Genomic DNA, 24,749 nt, shown 5'->3' with positions numbered 1-24,749 from the left:
GAGGCAATACACTGTGATATTATAGGTTAGGATATTGCCAGATTTGTGTATAGTGAGGGAATACACTGTGATATTATAGGTTAGGACATTGCCAGATTTGGTGTATAGTGAGGGAATACACTGTGACATTATAGGTTAGGACATTGCCAGATTTGGTGTATAGTGAGGGAATACACTGTGATATTATAGGTTAGGACATTGCCAGATTTGGTGTATAGTGAGGGAATACACTGTGATATTATAGGTTAGGACATTGCCAGATTTGGTGTATAGTGAGGGAATACACTGTGATATTATAGGTTAGGGCATTGCCAGATTTGGTGTATAGTGAGGGAATACACTGTGATATTATAGGTTAGGACATTGCCAGATTTGGTGTATAGTGAGGGAATACACTGTGATATTATAGGTTAGGACATTGCCAGATTTGGTGTATAGTGAGGGAATACACTGTGATATTATAGGTTAGGACATTGCCAGATTTGGTGTATAGTGAGGGAATACACTGTGATATTATAGGTTAGGACATTGCCAGATTTGGTGTATAGTGAGGGAATACACTGTGATATTATAGGTTGGGACATTGCCAGATTTGGTGTATAGTGAGGGAATACACTGTGATATTATAGGTTAGGACATTGCCAGATTTGGTGTATAGTGAGGGAATACACTGTGATATTATAGGTTAGGACATTGCCAGATTTGGTGTATAGTGAGGGAATACACTGATATTATAGGTTAGGATATTGTCAGATTTGGTGTATAGTGAGGGAATACACTGTGATATTATAGGTTAGGACATTGCCAGATTTGGTGTATAGTGAGGGAGCACACTGTGATATTATAGGTTAGGACATTGCCAGATTTGGTGTATAGTGAGGGAATACACTGTGATATTATAGGTTAGGACATTGCCAGATTTGGTGTATAGTGAGGGAATACACTGATATTATAGGTTAGGACATTGCCAGATTTGGTGTATAGTGAGGGAATACACTGTGATATTATAGGTTAGGACATTGCCAGATTTGGTGTATAGTGAGGGAATACACTGTGATATTATAGGTTAGGACATTGCCAGATTTGGTGTATAGTGAGGGAATACACTGTGATATTATAGGTTAGGACATTGCCAGATTTGGTGTATAGTGAGGGAATACACTGTGATATTATAGGTTAGGACATTGCCAGATGTGGTGTATAGTGAGGGAATACACTGTGATATTATAGGTTAGGACATTGCCAGATTTGGTGTATAGTGAGGGAATACACTGTGATATTATAGGTTAGGACATGGCCAGATTTGGTGTATAGTGAGGGAATACACTGTGATATTATAGGTTGGGACATTGCCAGATTTGGTGTATAGTGAGGGAATACACTGTGATATTATAGGTTAGGACATTGCCAGATTTGGTGTATAGTGAGGGAATACGCTGTGATATTATAGGTTAGGACATTGCCAGATTTGGTGTATAGTGAGGGAATACGCTGTGATATTATAGGTTGGGACATTGCCAGATTTGGTGTATAGTGAGGGAATACGCTGTGATATTATAGGTTAGGACATTGCCAGATTTGGTGTATAGTGAGGGAATACACTTTGATATTATAGGTTAGGATATTGCCAGATTTGGTGTATAGTGAGGGAATACACTGTGACATTATAGGTTAGGATATTGCCAGATTTGGTGTATAGTGAGGGAATACACTGTGATATTATAGGTTAGGACATTGCCAGATTTGGTGTATAGTGAGGGAATACACTGTGATATTATAGGTTAGGACATTGCCAGATTTGGTGTATAGTGAGGGAATACACTGATATTATAGGTTAGGATATTGTCAGATTTGGTGTATAGTGAGGGAACACACTGTGATATTATAGGTTAGGACATTGCCAGATTTGGTGTATAGTGAGGGAATACACTGTGATATTATAGGTTAGGACATTGCCAGATTTGGTGTATAGTGAGGGAATACACTGATATTATAGGTTAGGACATTGCCAGATTTGGTGTATAGTGAGGGAATACACTGTGATATTATAGGTTAGGACATTGCCAGATTTGGTGTATAGTGAGGGAATACACTGTGATATTATAGGTTAGGACATTGCCAGATTTGGTGTATAGTGAGGGAATACACTGTGATATTATAGGTTAGGACATTGCCAGATTTGGTGTATAGTGAGGGAATACACTGTGATATTATAGGTTAGGACATTGCCAGATTTGGTGTATAGTGAGGGAACACACTGTGATATTATAGGTTAGGACATTGCCAGATTTGGTGTATAGTGAGGGAATACACTGTGATATTATAGGTTAGGACATTGCCAGATTTGGTGTATAGTGAGGGAATACACTGTGATATTATAGGTTAGGACATTGCCAGATTTGGTGTATAGTGAGGGAATACACTGTGATATTATAGGTTAGGACATTGCCAGATTTGGTGTATAGTGAGGGAATACACTGTGACATTATAGGTTAGGACATTGCCAGATTTGGTGTATAGTGAGGGAATACACTGTGATATTATAGGTTAGGACATTGCCAGATTTGGTGTATAGTGAGGGAATACACTGTGATATTATAGGTTAGGACATTGCCAGATTTGGTGGATAGTGAGGGAATACACTGTGATATTATAGGTTAGGACATTGCCAGATTTGGTGTATAGTGAGGGAATACACTGTGATATTATAGGTTAGGACATTGCCAGATTTGGTGTATAGTGAGGGAATACACTGTGATATTATAGGTTAGGACATTGCCAGATTTGGTGTATAGTGAGGGAATACACTGTGATATTATAGGTTAGGACATTGCCAGATTTGGTGTATAGTGAGGGAATACACTGTGACATTATAGGTTAGGACATTGCCAGATTTGGTGTATAGTGAGGGAATACACTGTGATATTATAGGTTAGGACATTGCCAGATTTGGTGTATAGTGAGGGAATACACTGTGATATTATAGGTTAGGACATTGCCAGATTTGGTGTATAGTGAGGGAATACACTGTGATATTATAGATTAGGACATTGCCAGATTTGGTGTATAGTGAGGGAATACACTGTGACATTATAGGTTAGGACATTGCCAGGTTTGGTGTATAGTGAGGGAACACACTGTGATATTATAGGTTAGGACATTGCCAGGTTTGGTGTATAGTGAGGGAATACACTGTGATATTATAGGTTAGGACATTGCCAGATTTGGTGTATAGTGAGGGAATACACTGTGATATTATAGGTTAGGACATTGCCAGGTTTGGTGTATAGTGAGGGAATACACTGTGATATTATAGGTTAGGACATTGCCAGATTTGGTGTATAGTGAGGGAATACACTGTGATATTATAGGTTAGGGCATTGCCAGATTTGGTGTATAGTGAGGGAATACACTGTGATATTATAGGTTAGGACATTGCCAGGTTTGGTGTATAGTGAGGGAATACACTGTGATATTATAGGTTAGGACATTGCCAGGTTTGGTGTATAGTGAGGGAACACACTGTGATATTATAGGTTAGGACATTGCCAGATTTGGTGTATAGTGAGGGAATACACTGTGATATTATAGGTTAGGACATTGCCAGATTTGGTGTATAGTGAGGGAATACACTGTGATATTATACGTTAGGACATTGCCAGATTTGGTGTATAGTGAGGGAATACACTGTGATATTATAGGTTAGGACATTGCCAGATTTGGTGTATAGTGAGGGAATACACTGTCATATTATAGGTTAGGACATTGCCAGATTTGGTGTATAGTGAGGGAATACACTGTGATATTATAGGTTAGGACATTGCCAGATTTGGTGTATAGTGAGGGAATACACTGTGATATTATAGGTTAGGACATTGCCAGATTTGGTGTATAGTGAGGGAATACACTGTGATATTATAGGTTAGGACATTGCCAGATTTGGTGTATAGTGAGGGAATACACTGTGATATTATAGGTTAGGACATTGCCAGATTTGGTGTATAGTGAGGGAATACACTGTGATATTATAGGTTAGGATATTGCCAGATTTGGTGTATAGTGAGGGAATACACTGTGATATTATAGGTTAGGACATTGCCAGATTTGGTGTATAGTGAGGGAATACACTGTGATATTATAGGTTAGGACATTGCCAGATTTGGTGTATAGTGAGGGAATACACTGTGATATTATAGGTTAGGACATTGCCAGATTTGGTGGATAGTGAGGGAATACACTGTGATATTATAGGTTAGGACATTGCCAGATTTGGTGTATAGTGAGGGAATACGCTGTGATATTATAGGTTAGGACATTGCCAGATTTGGTGTATAGTGAGGGAATACACTGTGATATTATAGGTTAGGACATTGCCAGATTTGGTGTATAGTGAGGGAATGAAGTCTACAATCAAGATTCCAGAATAATAGAAGACTTTAATGTGTAATAAAGATTGATACTATTCCTAAATACAAGTGATTCTACAAAAAGTTGCCAGAAATAAAGACCGATATCCAGAAGTCTCAGAGGTAAAGTCCTAAATCAGACTGTTAGTTACAATCCGCACTCACCCCCTTAGCACTGCAGCGGATGATGACCCTATGATTCCAAGATGGACGATGTTATTATAAAGTACCAGTGATTTTTATCATCTGCAGATCTGCACAATACGGTATTCTCAGGAATCTGCACCCCTGACATGTTCTGTGCATTAAGAGGGAAGTGTAAGAGTTAACCCCCTGCCATGCTCACCAAAGACGTCACTACACTTGTTCCAGAACTGACAGCCGGCAGCACGAAGGATTCCAGAAATATCCAAGGTGATCAATGTAAGTCCAACTGACGTTGCACAGATATCAGAAGCTACAATATGTCATTTGCTTTCTTTTCAACATTTGATTTATGGACTTTGATTAAAATTATTGACTTTGCAATAAAGAATAAAGTTTGTGAAATGAACAATAATTAATGCAATAATGGACTGTATCAAATCAATCTACAGTCATCTATTCCAAAGGAGTTATCATTTAAAGCATGTCATTATGCTGGAAATAATAAACAGACATCAGATGAAGATGAGAAGACACCATATGATGACCAGATGACATCAGAGGAAGATGAGAAGACACCACATGATGACCACATGAGATCAGATGAAGATGAGAAGACACCACTTGATGACATCAGATGAAGATCAGAAGGTACCACATGATGACCAGATGACATCAGAGGAAGATGAGAAGACACCACATGATGACCAGATGACATCAGATGAAGATGAGAAGACGCCACTTGATGACCAGATGACATCAGATGAAGATGAGAAGATACCACATGATGACCAGATGACATCAGATGAAGATGAGAAGACACCACATGATGACCAGATGACATCAGATGAAGATTGTGACGACATGGACACCCAATGCCTAGCATGGGTTAAAGTTTCTTAACATTCAGCCAGACGTATTGTTCTTTTGTGTATTAACTCATGTTTGCTTAGCTATTGTTTCTCCAGACCCTTCCAGTAATCATTGTAATGTAGTTGTGTATTGCTAATGTAATTACCTTAGTAGCCACTGTCTAGTCTGTGACTTGCAGATTTCATGTAGATATCCTCAGTCTTTCTATGCACATCATTTAAATGAACAATATCCATGCAGCTTGAAATTCATCCAATAAGAGAAGCAACCTTGTACAACCAAACCGATAAAGGCACAGTTTATCCTAAGGGAAGGTTATGGCTATAAAAGGGATTTCTTTAAGTCACCAGGGTTGATGGATGTGCATGATCCAGTCTAAGCTCTTAGGAGCTAGCTAGGGGAACAGGACCAAGATACCTTGTGGACTCGGTCTAGGGACTTTGGCTCTGACTAGAGGATCAGGATACCTTGTGGCTTCAATCTAGGGACTTCGGTTCCGATTGTAGACCATATCCACAGTCTAGGGATTTCGACTTCGGCTGTCAGGATTATATCATCATACCAGAGACTACTTAAGGAGGAAACCCAGGTTGGGACAATCCAGCCACCTGGCTACAGACTTTGCAGTCCTCAGCCAGCTTCCTAAATCTGGCATTTTTCCAGTCTCGGTGGGTGCCTGCCAAAAGCAGGGTGCTGCTGGATTGGAGTGAGTAGCCCTGGAAGCTCTGAAGCACGGACATTCAAATCCCTGGTGAGCCAGCGGAAGGGTGAGACTCTGTTGCCTGTTACATTTTTGTGTTTTGCTGGTTATATGTTATGTGCCGTTGATATTTTGGGGATCCAATAAAGTCTTAATATTGTGATTCCCTAACCCTGTGTTGTCTGAGTAGTGTTCCGCCCACGGTTAAGGAGGTGTGCATTCAGTTGGGATGAGCCCTGAACCACGCTGCCTTTCTAAAGGCGGCTGGTTCAGTGGGCGAGAGCACCCACTGAGCCCCGTGTCTCCACAAAGATGACAAAACACCACATGTCTTCTATATTTTTTCACATATAGGAAAATACTTTTGTCTTCTTTTTATCTGGCTTCATAGACACAGGCACATAGGCACAGAAGGGTGTGACAGTCTTTACCTCAGTTGATGTTCCCTGTCTCTGCCTGTTTCTCAATGGTGCACAGGATTCTACCTTACATGAGTCCATCCACAGTGAAGTGATCAACAGCACAGATCTCCCTGGGTTTACACACTGCACACCCCCAATCTGCCCTACACCTTGGTATATTCCAGCTGAGAGCAGGAAGTCTCACACTGCTGTAACAGTAGTGAGACAGTGGAGAGCCCAAATGAAAAGTTCACCATGGCCTCCTTTTCTTAAAGGCCCAGAAAAGTCATCATTAAATTAGGCAAGACCTTTTAAGTTTTATTGAATACTATACATTTTATAAAGGTTTCATATTTCAGTCTCCTTTTACGTTGTAAATATTTTCAGGCTTTAATAGGTTCTTTTCTAGGTTTCTATGAGGGACTTCTGGACTGGGGGCAAGTAAACGGAAGAGAGAACTGAATGTAAGTAAATTATGATCCAATGGGGAAGAGATGAGTTACAGAGACTTTAGATATGGCGGAGAGGTAGGTGAAAATAAGCAGACAAGGTCTAGTGTGTGTCCTTCTGTCTTATCATCTGTGGGGGTCCATTGTGTGAGGAGTTTGGGGCTGCAGACCTTGTGTAAGTGGGGACAGTGAAGCCTCCATTGTTGGTTACAGTCAGGATACATGAGTGGGATTCCTGGATTCTGGAAAGAGTTTATAGATTATTCAGAAGGATAAAGATGTGGATATTTTCCCTCTATATGTCTTCTTGGATGTAGGTAGAGATGAAAAGTAATGGATTTGTATCCAGCGTCGTGCGGTGGATGTTTCACTTGGTAATGAGATTGTGGTTTCTGTGTATTTGGTTAGATGAAAATCCTTCATCCTGATTTACGAGCCCCGAAGCAGGAACGTTATTCAGTTCCTTATTATATTTAGGGTAGTATTTAGTAAAGTCGGCTATATACCTGCCATAGCTGTGGGAAAAACACTCATTGAGCCAAAAACGATTCCTCCATACACCTACAAGCTTGTATAAGTGTAAATGTGTCCTCAGTAGTGAGAGGGGAGTCAGTCACTGGGACATGGGGGGAGAGTCGAAACCCCCTACACATTAGTTAGCTGTACAGTTCTGCTAAAATCGGAAAGCGTGGCCTAAAGTCATCTCATGGGTGTGGCTACCTGAAGATGATATACTGTAAATACTCCACTGCCTCCAGGCCACTCTCGTGGTCTCCAGGAAGCTGAAATATAAGGTGCTGATTGCGTCTCACACTGTAGAACTGCTTTATGGGTCCCTCCGTTTCCCCCAGGGGCCATATTGTTCCTTTCATGTCACAGAAAGACACAAGGAAAGTTCTTCAAGGCCTGGACCCAAACAAACAACACTCTATCTCAGCATCCCGGCTGTTTGTGAGAAATCTGTACGTCCTATAAGGAATGTTCTTAACTATTCTCAGATATAGACAATATGTTCTCTGCAACCTCATATGCGATGGAAACTTAGAAGAATTATAACTGTATGCAAATGATCTCTTCTCCATAAGGAAAGAAACAATCTAATGTATCAATCTTATCTTTCCGGGATAAAATAATTTCTATAATATTCCATGCAGCATTGCCTGTACATCTCCATCCTCCACCTGGTCACTCCGGTGAGAATGGGTGACAACCCCGACCCAAGCTAAGGCTACAATAGATGAAACGATGTCTATGATCTTCTAGTGATGTTTTATCTTCTGTATTCTTGATAATAAACCTAGCAGATTATTAGCATCAGATATTTGAGGCGTCACTGGAGGTTTAGTGAGTGTTCGGCTCTCTATAATAGCTGGAACATCTGACCATCTTCTGTAAGGTGGTTCTCCAATGCGGATTCTCAAGAATTTGTAGACTATATAACACTGGGATAAATGATAGCACCAATGTCAGATTTATCCAGTACCCAACACTATAAGGGGCAAAAAATGAAAAAAAGTAAAGAAAAGTTGTTGCATAAAACACGCAATAGAGGAAGAGGAAGCGAAGCATGGTGAGGACCACGCGGTTAAACTGCTGGACTTCTCCAGACGTGTTTGTGTCTTTCATCTTGTTCACGTGGCATCTTAGGAAGGCAGCAGTAAAGGCGATGGTAATTATGGACAAGACAAGCGGTAGACCAACCATGAACAATAGGAATAACACCACGTAATCGTTCAGAATCATTTCTCCTGGAGTCAGGTCAGTAGATGAGATGTTTGAGCTGTTTGTGGAGGAGATCTGGGTCATTCTGTGAGAAAGTAGGTATAGGAGACCCATGAGCAGAGACGTCAGCTCCACCACCGCAATCTGCCACAAGACAATGGAGCCGATCTTCATCCTCAGCCAAGGAATGAAGAGACACCTGAAATGTACAATCTTAATGAAGTAGAAGAAGCATTGGACGGCGATGAGCCATGAGCATGAGGACATGCAGAACACAATGATAACGCTACATACAGGGCTCGGGTGAGACAGTCGGGACATTTTGGGTTGCAGATTGTTAGAAATTTCACTGTAAAACACAACAATGGTGAATATGATGCTGGACACTTTTAGAAACACCTGGATCTGATCCTTGGTGCCCATCTTCTTTTTTCTATAGGAATCCCGTAGGATTACAAATAAGATGAAGCTGATGGTAGAGAAGGCGACAAACCCCTCAGATGCCAGAATGGACAAACCAATCACAATGCCAAGAGTGTGAGGATCCATTTCTATGAGCAGGAGCTTCTTTTGTGTCCAGTTTCAAGCTTCAATTTTGGAGATTCTTTTAAACGTGCTAAAGAGACCTGCTAATGTCCTCTCGTAATAGTGGAGCATGCATGTTGTACTGTCCCCGATACTCTACATGTATATCTAATGCTTGGTGAACAATGATGGATGAACGCCTTTGTGGATATGCAAACCTCAAAGGTACTGAATTTCTTGCAAATGTACTTATTTAAATAAGTGAAATGCAAAACAGCAAGTGAGAAGAAACCATCAGTACCACAAATGGTCAGAAATCCAGGATCCCACAACTTCACGTAGCTTCCTGGATGGGAGGATGAAACTATGGGGCCAACTCATGTAATGGAAAATAGAAATAGTAGATGCATGGACAGGGCATGAACGGGGAAGAGAAAAGAACATATGTTGGTTACGTCATTGCAGAGCTTTGTGTTTACCGGCAGGGTCAAAAGGAAGAGGAGGATCAGGAAAGAGGAGAAAATGCAGATGAGATGTAAGAAAACTACATTCATTGCCATCGATTCTTCACATTAAAGGGGCTGTCCAAGACTAACATATTGATGACCTTTGGTCCTACCAACCTTTTTTTCTTCTCCGATGCCAGATAGATATAAATCATGTACAATGGTAGAAGGTTTTAGACTTTGGTGCAGGGAACTGTATCTACAGCTCACGATCCTCAGAGTAGTCACCAGTCAGTGACCAGATGTAGCAATTGCAGAAGATGGGTCCTGAACGTGAATGTAGCTACAAGACAGGAGCCAGGCCAGGATCAACACTACAAATCCCAGCAATGGCACCAAATGGCAAATCATAAGTATAGTCAATAGAAACTGAGGTATAGATATTGGGCAGAAAACTGAAGACTCCAGGCTGACAACCAGCGAGAAAGACAGAGGCCTGGTCAGGAGGTACGGCGGGGACTGGTGCGGTATCCCACCAAGTGGCCATCTCCATGGGATACCGGAAGTATAGAGAGTTTCACATAAATGCTGCAATTCTCTATGTATATTGTATACTGTAGCATATTGTGAAAACCTGCCGACAGGCGGCACGCAGAGGGTTAAGCTTTCCCTGGAAGTAGAAGAGATGACGTCCTCCATTGTGAGAGGAAATAGAGGAGGTGACGTCCTCCATTGTGAGAGGAAATAGAGGAGGTGACGTCCTCCATTGTGAGAGGAAATAGAGGCAGTGACGTCCTCCATTGTGAGAGAAAATAGAGGCAGTGACGTCCTCCATTGTGAGAGGAAATAGAGGAGGTGACGTCCTCCATTGTGAGGGGAAATAGAGGAGGTGACGTCCTCCATTGTGAGAGGAAATAGAGGCAGTGACGTCCTCCATTGTGAGAGAAAATAGAGGCAGTGACGTCCTCCATTGTGAGAGGAAATAGAGGAGGTGACGTCCTCCATTGTGAGGGGAAATAGAGGAGGTGACATCCTCCATTGTGAGAGGAAATAGCAGATGTGACATCCTCCATTGTGAGAGGAAATAGAGGAGGTGACATCCTCCATTGTGAGAGGAAATAGAGGAGATGATGTCCTCCATTGTGAGGGGAAATAGAGGAGGTGACATCCTCCATTGTGAGAGGAAATAGAGGAGATGACATCCTCCATTGTGAGAGGAAATAGAGAAGGTGACGTCCTCCATTGTGAGAGGAAATAGAGGAGGTGACGTCCTCCATTGTGAGAGGAAATAGAGGAGGTGATGTCCTCCATTGTGAGAGGAAATAGAGAAGGTGATGTCCTCCATTGTGAGGGGAAATAGAGGAGGTGACATCCTCCATTGTGAGGGGAAATAGAGGAGGTGACATCCTCCATTGTGAGAGGAAATAGAGAAGGTGACATCCTCCATTGTGAGAGGAAATAGCAGATGTGACATCCTCCATTGTGAGAGGAAATAGAGGAGGTGACATCCTCCATTGTGAGAGGAAATAGAGGAGATGATGTCCTCCATTGTGAGGGGAAATAGAGGAGGTGACATCCTCCATTGTGAGAGGAAATAGAGGAGATGACATCCTCCATTGTGAGAGGAAATAGAGAAGGTGATGTCCTCCATTGTGAGGGGAAATAGAGGAGGTGACATCCTCCATTGTGAGAGGAAATAGAGGAGGTGACATCCTCCATTGTGAGAGGAAATAGAGGAGATGACATCCTCCATTGTGAGAGGAAATAGAGAAGGTGATGTCCTCCATTGTGAGGGGAAATAGAGGAGGTGACATCCTCCATTGTGAGAGGAAATAGAGGAGGTGACATCCTCCATTGTGAGGGGAAATAGAGGAGGTGACGTCCTCCATTGTGAGAGGAAATAGAGGAGGTGACGTCCTCCATTGTGAGAGGAAATAGAGGAGGTGACATCCTCCATTGTGAGAGGAAATAGAGGAGGTGACATCCTCCATTGTGAGAGGAAATAGAGGAGGTGACGTCCTCCATTGTGAGGGGAAATAGAGAAGGTGACGTCCTCCATTGTGAGGGGAAATAGAGGAGGTGACGTCCTCCATTGTGAGGGGAAATAGAGAAGGTGACGTCCTCCATTGTGAGAGGAAATAGAGAAGGTGATGTCCTCCATTGTGAGGGGAAATAGAGGAGGTGACGTCCTCCATTGTGAGGGGAAATAGAGGAGGTGACGTCCTCCATTGTGAGGGGAAATAGAGGAGGTCACATCCTCCATTGTGAGGGGAAATAGAGGAGGTGACGTCCTCCATTGTGAGGGGAAATAGAGAAGGTGACGTCCTCCATTGTGAGAGGAAATAGAGGCAGTGATGTCCTCCATTGTGAGAGGAAAAAGAGGAGGTGACGTCCTCCATTATGAGAGGAAATAGAGGAGGTGACGTCCTCCATTGTGAGAGGAAATAGAGGAGGTGACATCCCCCATTGTGAGAGGGAATAGAGGAGGTGACGTCCTCCATTGTGAGAGGAAATAGAGAAGGTGATGTCCTCCATTGTGAGGGGAAATAGAGGAGGTGACGTCCTCCATTATGAGAGGAAATAGAGGCGGTGACGTCCTCCATTGTGAGAGGAAATAGAGGAGGTGATGTCCTCCATTGTGAGAGGAAATAGAGGAGGTGACGTCCTCCATTGTGAGAGGAAATAGAGAAGGTGATGTCCTCCATTGTGAGGGGAAATAGAGGAGGTGACGTCCTCCATTGTGAGAGGAAATAGAGGGAGGTGACGTCCTCCATTGGGAAAGGAAATAGAGGAGGTGACGTCCTCCATTGTGAGAGGAAATAGAGGAGGTGACGTCCTCCATTGTGAGAGGAAATAGAGGAGGTGACATCCTCCAGTGTGAGAGGAAATAGAGGAGGTGACGTCCTCCATTGTGAGAGGAAATAGAGGAGGTGACGTCCTCCATTGTGAGAAGAAATAGAGGAGGTGACGTCCTCCATTGTGAGAGGAAATAGAGGAGGTGACGTCCTCCATTGTGAGAGGAAATAGAGGAGGTGATGTCCTCCATTGTGAGAGGAAATGACATCTTCCATTGTGAGAGTAAATAGAGTAGGTGACACCCTCCATTGTGAAAGGAAATAGAGGAGGTGACGTCCTCCATTGTGAGAGGAAATAGAGGAGGTGACGTCCTCCATTGTGAGAGGAAATGACATCCTCCATTGTGAAAGGAAATAGAGGAGGTGATGTCCTCCATTGTGAGAGGAAATAGAGGAGGTGATGTCCTCCATTGTGAGAGGAAATAGAGGAGGTGACGTCCTTCATTGTGAGAGGAAATAGAGGAGGTGACGTCCTCCATTGTGAGAGGAAAAAGAGGAGGTGACGTCCTCCATTGTGAGAGGAAATAGAGGAGGTGACGTCCTCCATTGTGAGATGAAAAAGAGGAGGTGATGTCCTACATTGTGAGAGGAAAAAGAGGTGACGTCCTCCATTGTGAAAGGAAATGGCGTCCTCCATTGTGAGAGGAAATAGAGGAGGTGACGCCCTCCATTTTGAAAGGAAATAGATGAGGTGATGTCCTCCATTGTGAGAGGAAATGATGTCCTCCATTGTGAGAGGAAATAGAGGAGGTGACGTCCTCCATCGTGAGAGGAAAAAGAGGAGGGGACGCCCTCCATTGTGAAAGGAATTGACATCCTCCATTATGAGAGGAAATAGAGGAGGTGACGTCCTCCATTGTGAGAGGAAATAGAGGAGGTGACGTCCTCCATTGTGAGAGAAAATAGAGGAGGTGACGTCCTCCATTGTGAGAGGAAAAAGAGGAGGTGACGTCTTCCATTGTGAGAGGAAATAGAGGAGGTGACGTCCTCCATTGTGAGAGGAAATGACGTCCTCCATTGTGAGAGGAAAAAGAGGAGGTGACGCCCTCCATTGTGAGAGGAAATAGAGGAGGTGACGTTCTCCATTGTGAGAGGAAATAGAGGAGGTGACGTCCTCAATTGTGAGAGGAAATACAGGAGGTGATGTCCTCCATTGTGAGAGGAAATAGAGGAGGTGACGTCCTCCATTGTGAGAGGAAATAGAGGAGGTGACGTCCTCCATTGTGAGAAGAAATAGAGGAGGTGACGTCCTCCATTGTGAGAGGAAATAGAGGAGGTGACGTCCTCCATTGTGAGAGGAAATAGAGGAGGTGATGTCCTCCATTGTGAGAGGAAATGACATCTTCCATTGTGAGAGTAAATAGAGTAGGTGACACCCTCCATTGTGAAAGGAAATAGAGGAGGTGACGTCCTCCATTGTGAGAGGAAATAGAGGAGGTGACGTCCTCCATTGTGAGAGGAAATGACATCCTCCATTGTGAAAGGAAATAGAGGAGGTGATGTCCTCCATTGTGAGAGGAAATAGAGGAGGTGATGTCCTCCATTGTGAGAGGAAATAGAGGAGGTGACGTCCTTCATTGTGAGAGGAAATAGAGGAGGTGACGTCCTCCATTGTGAGAGGAAAAAAAGGAGGTGACGTCCTCCATTGTGAGAGGAAATAGAGGAGGTGACGTCCTCCATTGTGAGATGAAAAAGAGGAGGTGATGTCCTACATTGTGAGAGGAAAAAGAGGTGACGTCCTCCATTGTGAGAGGAAATGGCGTCCTCCATTGTGAGAGGAAATAGAGGAGGTGACGCCCTCCATTTTGAAAGGAAATAGATGAGGTGATGTCCTCCATTGTGAGAGGAAATGATGTCCTCCATTGTGAGAGGAAATAGAGGAGGTGACGTCCTCCATCGTGAGAGGAAAAAGAGGAGGGGACGCCCTCCATTGTGAAAGGAAATGACATCCTCCATTATGAGAGGAAATAGAGGAGGTGATGTCCTCCATTGTGAGAGGAAATAGAGGAGGTGACGTCCTCCATTGTGAGAGAAAATAGAGGAGGTGACGTCCTCCATTGTGAGAGGAAAAAGAGGAGGTGACGTCTTCCATTGTGAGAGGAAATAGAGGAGGTGACGTCCTCCATTGTGAGAGGAAATGACGTCCTCCATTGTGAGAGGAAAAAGAGGAGGTGACGCCCTCCATTGTGAGAGGAAATAGAGGAGGTGACGTTCTCCATTGTGAGAGGAAATAGAGGAGGTGACGTCCTCAATTGTGAGAGGAAATACAGGAGGTGATGTCCTCCATTGTGAGAGGAAATAGAGGAGGTGACATCCTCCATTGTGAGAGGAAATAGAGGAGGTGATGTCCTCCATTGTGAGAGGAAATAGAGGAGGTGACATCCTTCATTGTGAGAGGAAATAGAGGAGATGATGTCCTCCATTGTGAGAGGAAATAGAGGAGGTGACGTCATCCATTTTGAGAGGAAATAGAGGAGGTGACGTCCTCCATTGTGAGAGGAAATAGAGGAGGTGACGTCCTCCATTGTGAGAGGAAATAGAGGAGGTGACATCCTCCATTGTGAGAGGAAATAGAGGCAGTGACGTCCTCCATTGTAAGAGGAAAAAGAGGAGGTGACGTCCTCTAATGTGAGAGGAAACAGAGGAGGTGATGTCCTCCATTGTGAGAGGAAACAGAGGAGGTGATGTCCTCCATTGTGAGACGAAATAGAGAAGGTGACATCCTCCATTGTGAGAGGAAATAGAGGTGACGTCCTCCATTGTGAGAGGAAATAGAGAAGGTGACATCCTCCATTGTGAGAGGAAATAGAGGAGGTGACGTCCTCCATTTTGAGAGGAAATGGAGGAGGTGATGTCCTCCATTGTGAGAGGAAATAGAGGAGGTGACGTCCTCCATTTTGAGAGGAAATGGAGGAGGTGACGTCCTCCATTGTGAGAGGAAAAAGAGAAGGTGACGTCCTCCAATCAAAGAGAAGTACTGACCTATACCGCCATCCATGTACCAGCCAGTGAACAGGACGATACAAGAAATGAAAGATGCTGATGTGATTACAGTCAGTCGTAGTCCTTAGGCCGCATCAATTGTTCTCGTCAAAAAGAAAGATGGAAGTATTCGGCTATGTGTGGATTATCGCATGCTGATTACCCACAAAGATGCATACCCCTTGCCCAGAATAGAAGAATCTGTGACTGCCTTGAAATCAGCAGCCTATTTCTCCACACTAGATCTCACTAGCTGGTACTGACAAGTACCCCTGGCTTCAGAGGACCAAGAGAAGACAGCATTCACTACCCCTACCGGCTTGTTTGAATTCAACTGTATGTCGTTCGGCTTGTCTAATGCACCTGGAACATTTCAGAGGCTTATGGAATGCTGATTAGGTCCCAAGAATGTTGAAACTGTGCTTGTTTGCTTAGGTGATGCAACAATTTACTCCAAACCCTATGAAGAGCACCCCCAACATCTCAACAAAGTCTTTGAAGTGCTAGCCAAGCATGGATTGAAAGTCAAACCATCTGTGACGCCCTGGACTAGTCAGGTCGTCCCAGGTAGTCACACATAACACCACACCCCTTCCCGATTAGGTGACGTCAGTCAAACTAAAAACCTTGTCACCACCCTTCAGGTTTGATGTCCACACCAGGGGGCGCGGAGCTTACAGGCCTGGAGGCGGGAAAGCACAAGCACAAGAGTCTAGAGGAGGTGTAGAGCAGTCAAGTTCATGGGCAGTCCTGTGTCCAGGCCTGCCAAGAGACTACCAGGTGGCTGTGTCGGAGACAAGTTGCCATTGGCAAGGAGGCAGACGGTGGTGGCCGCCTGCAGGAGGTGGGGTCGGGCGGTGGCCCGCCGGTACCGAACCGGGGAACCGATTGGAAACCGGAGCACCAGGAGGGGTACTCAGACCCGGACAAAGCCCTGAACCGACAGGGCCGAGTCAAATCAACTGATTGCGGACTGGACTTAAGTACCTGTCCCACACAAGCCCCGGTAAAAGACAACAGCCCAACCATACAGGGTAAAGCCACCGCCAAGGTATAGAGACCTGCGGGCAAACGGGCTCCTACGGCATATACAAGTTGGGGAGCGGACTACCGGTGTCTAGGCATAGGAGTCAAACATTTACACACAGAGGTGCAGGAGAAAGGCGGAAACCACCAACCTATTCTGGGAGAAGCTGCAGCCGGCTGCGGGCCCCGTTCATCACGCACCACCCGCTTCCCCGCCTCAGCACCCCTCCTCCGGGCCCCCGGGACCATCATTCCCCTACCCACGGAGGGGTCAACACCAAGCTGCTCAACACCGTCCCCGGGAGGCCTAGTTAACGGCAACGGTGGTGTCCATCTATTCACCTTAAGCCGTGGGTGGCGTCACGAACTTACATCCCAAACCAAACCACCGCGGTCCCAGCCGTGGAACTCCCCGTCAAGTCCCTGCGTGTAGCGCCGACTCCCTTGCAGAGCGACGTGACCTCTGGGTCCGTGAGAGGCTCGAGCCACCACCCGCAGTACGAGCACGGATCTGAGCGGCTCGGCGGTCGCAGCCGAGCCCGCGGGGCGGTACACATTGACTCTTTTGGCGTCTGCGAACAGGATAGAACCATCCACTTACCTGTGGAAGTGTGCCTTGAGATCATCGCCAGCAGCGTCCCACTGAAAAATTGGAGAATCTGCCATCTTGGGCGCTAAAAGTTCCCGCCCGAGCCGTCTTCCCTGAACAGAAAGGGCGTGAAGATGAAGCCCCGCCCCCCGAGAGCGGAGCGGAACAGAAATGCAAGTGAAGTGCTCGGAAAACACCAATGGGGGGCGGGTGAAGATCCGGCCTCATGTGACTGAGGAGATAAAAGTCAGGGACGCCAGGACTCTGATACCCATTTGGTTCCTGGTCGCCTCAACAGCACCATGTCCGCCCCGTCAGGAGAACCCGAGTTCCCGGAGCCCGCGCCCGGATCGGCAGCGTGGGTGGAAGCCCGGACGACCCTGATGAGTTGCCGATTGCAAGCGCAGGTGAAGTACCTCATGGAGCGATGGGCGGACGAGATGAGGGAGATAGCCTCGGCCATACGGGCACGTGAGATGGAGACGAAGTTGGAGGAGCGGGTGAGCGACCCTGAGGGACCGGCCGCTGCGGCTGAAGGACCCGGTCTCCCCTCACTTTCCCTGTCGCCCCCTCCACCACCTGTACCGGTTGTTGCAGCTTTCCCGCTTGGTCCGCCACCCTCAACACCGGCGGTGGAATCCGTCCCGTCCACCTGTGAGGAGCCACCTGTGGAGGCAGCCCGCGGACGGCTGCATGCCCGGTGCACAACGATCCCGTTATTGTGGAAGGTGCCCGTTACTAAAGAGGACCCACCGGCCCCGGAAGTGGCCGCACCCTGGAAGGTCCTGACCCCGGCAGTCCGCCCAGCCAAGAAGGAGGTGGATGTCGCTTGGAGGCCCGTCCAGCAGGTGAAGCTGGCCGTTCCCAAACCCCAGGCCTCGGCGGAGGCGGCGCAGGGTTGTTGCTGCAAGGCAGTGCCGCAGGCCACCGAAAAACTAGTGGGCTTGTACATAATACCTCCCTTTACCGGCCGTCCGGTTTCACCGCCTCCGGAGAGGCAGACTGGAGGATGGGTCTGCGGGAAGCTGTTGGCCGAGGCCCGCCACCACTACAACCGGTGGCCATCCTCCGAGTCAGGAGTGTGGAGACTCGGGGCTCAGTGGGTGCTCTCGTCCACTGAGCCAGCCGCCTTTAGAAAGACAGCGTGGCTCAGGGCTCATCCCAACTGAACGCACAACCTCCTTAACCGTGGGCGGAACACTACTCAGACAACACAGGGGGAGGGAATCACAATATTAAGACTTTATTGGATCCCCAAAATATTAACAGCACATAACACATAACCAGCAAAACACACAAATGTAACAGGCAACAGAGTCTCACCCTTCCGCTGGCACACCAGGGATTTGAATGTCCGTGCTTCAGAGCTTCCAGGGCTACTTACTCCAATCCAGCAGCACCCTGCTTTTGGCGGGCACCCACCGAGACTGGAAAAATGCCAGATTTAGGAAGCTGGCTGAGGACTGCAAAGTCTGTAGCCAGGTAACTGGATTGTCCCAACCTGGGTTTCCTCCTTAAGTAGTCTCTGGTATGATGATATAATCCTGGCAGCTGGAGTCGAAATCCCTAAATTGTGGATATGGTCTCCAATCGGAACCGGAGTCCCTAGGTTGAAGCCATGTAGCCAAGTGATCCTCTAGTCGAAGCCAAAGTCCCTAGACTGAGTCCACAAGGTATCTTGGTCCTGATCCCCTAGCCAGCTCCTAAGAGCTTAGACTGGATCATGCACATCCATCAACCACTGGTGACTTAAAGAAATCCCTTTTATCGCAATGCCCTTCCCTTAGGATAAACTGTGCCCTTATTGGATTGGTTGTACAAGGTTGCTTCTCTTACTGGATGAATTTCAAGTTGCATGGATAATGTTCATGTAAATGATGTGGATAGAAAGACTGAGAATATCTACATCCCTTGTAAAAGCGTTCAGGCGAAACAGCTGTTGGGCTCGTCCTCCTGCCGCCACTTCCCTCCACTCCTCAGGTAATTACCAGTCTTTTACTCCTTTACTGCCCATACCTCTCTCAGGCTCACACGACTAGACCGGGCTTTGAGATCTGACTCTCTTCCCTCCCCCCTTTTTCTGACACTGGCCGTCATTGTGCTCCCCGGCACCTCTCGGCCTCACGACTATCTCATACTCTCCACTCAGTTCCCTCTCCTTGCCCCACGACTAGTCCTCTCTACTTTAGAGACTACTGTGTTCATTCGCCTTCCCTTTTTCTTCCTGCCCGGTTGTACCTCCTCCTATTGGAGTCGGGCTGCATACTATTTGTATTCTATTGTTCCACCTGCCTTCTCACATCTTCTCTTGAGAAATCACTTTACCATTCCTGCCTTTCTCTGTAGCTCCACGACTAGTCTGGGCACAAGGACCTGATTGTATTTTAATCCAGCCGTAACTGTGCTAACCGGCACCTCTCGGCTTCATGACTATAAACTGTCCATTTATTACTATCTCAGCCTCCTCTCTATTGCTCTACGACTACTCTGGTTGATACTATCTTTTCACACTCCCCTTTTTGGTGACTCCCGCTTACCTGTTCATTGGTTACTCTTTTCTAATTCCTGACTACATTATTTGTGGAGGGTAACCCTGACCATTTATCATCTTGGGACTTAGGGGCCCATCCCTGGATGTACACATCCCAGGGATATACTACTATCTTTTAACATCACTCTTATATATTCCCTTGGCCCCCCCCCCCCTCTCAGGGTTTCTTTACGGCGACGGGTTGGACCCTACATTCCCCTCTTTTTGTGTTCTACATTACTTACATCCTCCATCCCCAGGTGACTTCATTCCCTTTTTCCCAATTTTTGTCCAATTAATTGTCTCATTTTGACATTGTAGTATTTATTCTCATAACAAACTGATATCCCATATCGTTGTAATTTCATGTGAATAAAATTTAATACTTTTCTGCAGTACGTTTTGGTGCCATTTTTCTTCTTTTCTCTTTGTTTATAAAGAATATCTACATGTAGTCTGGAATGCACAGACTAGACAATGGCTACTAAGGTAATTTACATTAAATTACCAATACACAACTACATTACAATGATTGCTCCGAAGGGTCTGGTCCCAAACAATAGTTTAGCAAACATGAGTTAACACACAGAAGAACAATACGTCTGGCTGAATTTTAAGAAACTTTAACCAATGCTAGGCACTGAGTGTCCATGTCGTCCCCTGGACGTGGGGCCTCTGAAAGGACTGTGAAACCTGCACTCGTCCCGTAAAACATACCTGGGCCCGTTCCTGGACTGGGGAAAAGGGGTGCTGCCCATTTCTTAGGGGCAGCATCAAGGCTAGGTTGTTTGGGTGGGTGACTGAGGACCCGGTTCCCATGTTAATAAAAGTGTTTGACGTTCGTAATGTTTAAGTATGTGCCTCCCGCAAGGGAAGATGCAAAAAGCTAAAAAAAATTGAAAGTTTGTACAAATGTTAGTATAATTGTATTATGTTCCCGTTTTCTATTTTGCAGAAAGAAAAAAAAACAAAAAAACGGTGATGGACAGGCAGCCCGCGGACGGTCTGCATTAAACCAAGAGGGAATGTGATGCCCTGGACTAGTCAGGTCGTCCCAGGTAGTCACACACAACACCACACCCCCTCCCGATTAGGTGACATCAGTCAAACTAAAAACTTTCTCACCACCCTCCAGGTTTGATGTCCACACCAGTGGGGCAGAGCCAAGCGGTTGGCTCCGCCCACCGAGGAGTTCACAGGCCTGGAGGCGGGAAAGCACAAGAACAAGAGTCTAGAGGAGGTGTAGAGCAGTCAAGTTCATGGGCAGTCCTGTGTCCAGGCCTGCCAAGAAACTACCAGGTGGCTGTGTCGGAGACAAGTTGCCATTGGCAAGGAGGCAGACGGTGGTGGCCGCCTGCAGGAGCTGGGATTACAGCCGGTGGAACCGTAAGGACCAGGGTCGGGCGGTGGCCCGCCAGTACCGAACCGGGGAACCGATTGGAAACCGGAGCACCAGGAGGGGTACTCAGACCCGGACAAAGCCCTGAACCGACAGGGCCGAGTCAAATCAACTGATTGCGGACTGGGCTTAAGGACCTGTCCCACACAAGCCCCGTTAGAAGACAACAGCCCAACCATACAGGGTAAAGCCACCGCCAAGGCATAGAGACCCAAAGGGCCAGCGTCTGCGGGCAAACAGGCTCCTACGGCATTTACAAGTTGGGGAGCGGACTACCGGTGTCTAGGCATAGGAGTCAAACATTTACACACAGAGGTGCAGGAGAAAGGCGGAAACCACCAACCTATTCTGGGAGAAGCTGCAGTCGGCTGCGGGCCCCGTTCATCACTCCGTTTGGTTTACCAGAGACTCCAGTGTGTTGTGTCAGAGTGAGTACACCAGTGCCTTCGGGCTGCGCCGCAACGCACCACCCGCTTCCCTGCCTCAGCACCCCTCCTCCGGGCCCCCTGGACCATCATTCACCTACCCACAGAGGAGTCAACATCAAGCTGCGCAACACCGTCACCGGGAGGCCTAGTTAACGGCAGCGGTGGTGTCCATCTATTCACCACAAACCGTGGGTGGCGTGATGAACTTACATCCCAAACCAAACCACCGTGGTGCCGGCCGTGGAACTCCCCGTCAAGTCCCTGCATGTAGCGCCAACTCCCTTGCAGAGCGAGAGGAGTCTGGGGGATGAGGATAGAGGTATCTGTAGGCAAGAACAGGGGTCTGGAGGAAGAGAAAGGACAGAGGAGTCTGGAGGAGAAGGAAGGACAGAGGAGTCTGGAGAAGGAGGACAGAGGAGTCTGCAGAGGAAGAGAGGACAGAGGAGTCTGGAGGAGGAGGACAGAGCCGTCTGGAGGGAGACAGGATCAACTAGGGTTTTGCCATCTGGATGTCTTGGATAATATCTGTGAGATTGGCCATTCTACTTATTGATTCATTTCTTACACTTTTGCTGAAATAGAAGGAGACGGATCTTGGTTCTAGCTGCTGACATGAGCCTTCAGTTGACCTTTGTGAAGGTTGGGTGAGGCCTGCTACATGGAAGAAGAGAAATAGGTACAAGCCAATGCCGATGATGAGAAGAGAAATGGAGTAAAGTGAAGTTTATATCAGATGTAAGTCCACAACGCTGCTCGTGATGACTTACACTGTGAAGTTTTCAGCAGTGATAAAGCGTTAATCATGGCATAATGATGTAAATCAGACATAAAAGATGACCAGGACATTACAATAGAGCTGAAAATGAGACACGGTGGTTACAATAGCAATCTTTAAGATATTGATTAATTGGTGCAAGAAGTTTAAAATGTCGAGATGTTTAAAAGGGAGAATAGACCCAACCAGGTGTCAATGAAGATACTGGTATGAAAAAGGAAAGACGAAACTACCGAATGAGAAGAAGACTGGATGACCCCTGAGACAAGATCATTTTCAACAATTTAAGAGTAAGGAGGATGAGATCGATTGAACCTGGACATCTGCCCTGATTTCCAGCTTGGCCACAGATGACCATGATAGATATGTTACTCGGAGGTGTAGACCACGAGGAGGTGATGGTGAACAATGATGGGGCAGGATGAACCATGATGGGGCAGGAGGTGGTCAGACTATGAAGGCTAGAAGGCAATCTGTTTCTGGAGAGCCGGAAAGGACATCATCTTACTTAGAGCAGTTGACTTGATTCAGGTGTCTCCAGAATTCTACTGAGGAGGAGACAAGGCACAAGGACATTTCCAGGTAGTCATCAGTTTCTACGTTTTCTGGCCCAGAATGTCTTCACAAATGTCTTCTGGATATTGGAGGATACCTGGATTGTAATGATGGCGTTGGCTGTTGGGAAGACTGTGATTAAGAACCAGCTGATGGTGATCAGGACATCTGGAGATGAACTTGCTTTACCTGAGAATAACATGAGCTGGGCGATGCAGAAGACAGCAGAGAGTGACAGCAGCAGGCTGATGCTCCTGATGGCCTTGATGTGGGCTTGTTGGGTGATTCCACAATAGCTTTTCTTCATTCTCCTCATGTGTCTTATAAGCGAGGAAAATGTGAGCAGGATGGAGAGGAGCGTAAGAACGAAGGGCAGGAAGGAGCCCAGAACTGTGGCTATTTGTACATGGAGAAGACTAAAGTAAAATGTTCCCTTGACAAAAAAGACTTCATCTGTGCAATTATCAGAAGAACTGTCTTCAGTTTCAACAATTAGAGACCAGATGGATGAGACGCCAATGACTAATGACTCCACCGCTGACAGCAGGAGAAGGAGCCACAAGGAGCTTGGGATTGTCCTCTTGGACCAAAGAAATAGCCGATGTGTGAAGTTGGCGATGCTGGTGCAGTAGTAAGCAGAAAGCCAGGCATGGAGCCAAGACATGAAGTAAATCAGAGCGAGGTTCAGTATAGTCATAGGTACGTATGTTTTCTTCATAAACAGGATGGAAGTGTGAAGGACAAAGAGATAGCTCTGCACCGTCAGGCAGCACTGCAGCACCAGGCCCACCAGTCCCATCACCAGGTGGATCACGTCTGGTGGAGACACCTTCACTCCATTCTTTATGCTCCTGGAAGCAGCAATTACTATACAGACGTTCAGAGAGAGTGAAAGGCCAGTGTCCAGGAAGAGGACGATCAGCACAAGGGTCCAGAACACGGAAGGCATGGTCCGGCTGCTGCCTGCTCCGCTCTCCTCCCGGTCTACTTTATGTTTTTAGCCTATGTAAACTGGTCAGTACATTGAGTTTGAATGATGCAAATTTTCTGCAAGTTTCATTACATCAACATTTGTGCAAATTTCAGCTACAGAACACATTGCAGGGGAGAATAATAAAAGGCTTATCCTGTTACATCCTACAACAGTCACTGTAAGAAAAAGCAGACTGCAATGTGTCCCGCCTCCGGGACCCTCGCGATCAGGTGTAATCCTGGCACTGTCACCGCAGGGTGAATTAGACATCATACGGTTCCCATTGTGAGGAAGGGACAGCTGTCATCTATGAAGGTCGCGATATATCCCTCAGAATGTGCTTGGAGACCCTGTGAAACCGGCAGGAGTGTGGTGTAATTACAGTCACCGCTGCGAGTGCAACACAAAATAAGAGGATGGACTCGATTAAGACATGTGACCAGGTATCTTGTTTAATAAGACCAGTTTGGGTTTTTATTTTTGGAGCGTTCTGAAGGTTTGGTAGTGGGACGGATCTCTCCCTTCAGGCCGGGTTTTTCAATAGCCCATGTCCGGGAAACACAATTACTCCTGCAGAGCCAGCGGGGGGTGTCTGACTCTGGGGTCCACACTGACAATACGTGCTATGTATCCTGCCTGTGTGGAGCGGACACCGGCCAGCACTGAATGATCTGAATGCTTATTGTGTGGACTGCATGATACATGGACCGGCTGCACCCGGGTGTAGGGGTCTGTAACCCTCTATTGTGTGAAAGAAAGACTGTGGTGTGAACAAGAACCTGAATCACTGCCTCACTAGACTGGCTCACTCAGCCTCTGCTCTCACCATCCAAATCAGTGGGTTGTCTGTGCACTGCAGAACAGGACGGGTCCTCCAGGGAGGAAGACGCTCCATGTAACCACTGTCCAGCTCGGAGCATTGGGAGTGTTGGACTTAATGCAATGCCCCAAAAATGTATGTGTCGCCAGGG

General features: G+C 46.3%; 1 protein-coding gene across 1 annotated transcript; it reads right to left on the bottom strand.

Moving 5' to 3' along the window:
• Positions 1-22,839: 22,839 nt before the first annotated feature.
• LOC142246844 (taste receptor type 2 member 7-like) lies at positions 22,840-23,754 on the bottom strand. Its single transcript, XM_075319894.1, has one exon. It carries the CDS (start codon positions 23,752-23,754, stop codon positions 22,840-22,842), a length of 915 nt encoding a protein of 304 aa, XP_075176009.1.
• Between the last annotated feature and the right edge of the window lie 995 nt (positions 23,755-24,749).

This window comes from Anomaloglossus baeobatrachus, chromosome 7, assembly GCF_048569485.1.
Source record: "Anomaloglossus baeobatrachus isolate aAnoBae1 chromosome 7, aAnoBae1.hap1, whole genome shotgun sequence".
NCBI lineage: Eukaryota > Metazoa > Chordata > Amphibia > Anura > Aromobatidae > Anomaloglossus > Anomaloglossus baeobatrachus.
Note: the sequence above shows the minus strand (reverse complement) of the source record. Positions and strands in the feature narration are given on the sequence as shown.

Excerpts from the sequence above, each read along its gene's own strand:
- LOC142246844 (XM_075319894.1), bottom strand. The coding sequence starts at position 23,754 with ATGCCTTCCGTGTTCTGGACCCTTGTGCTGATCGTCCTCTTCCTGGAC.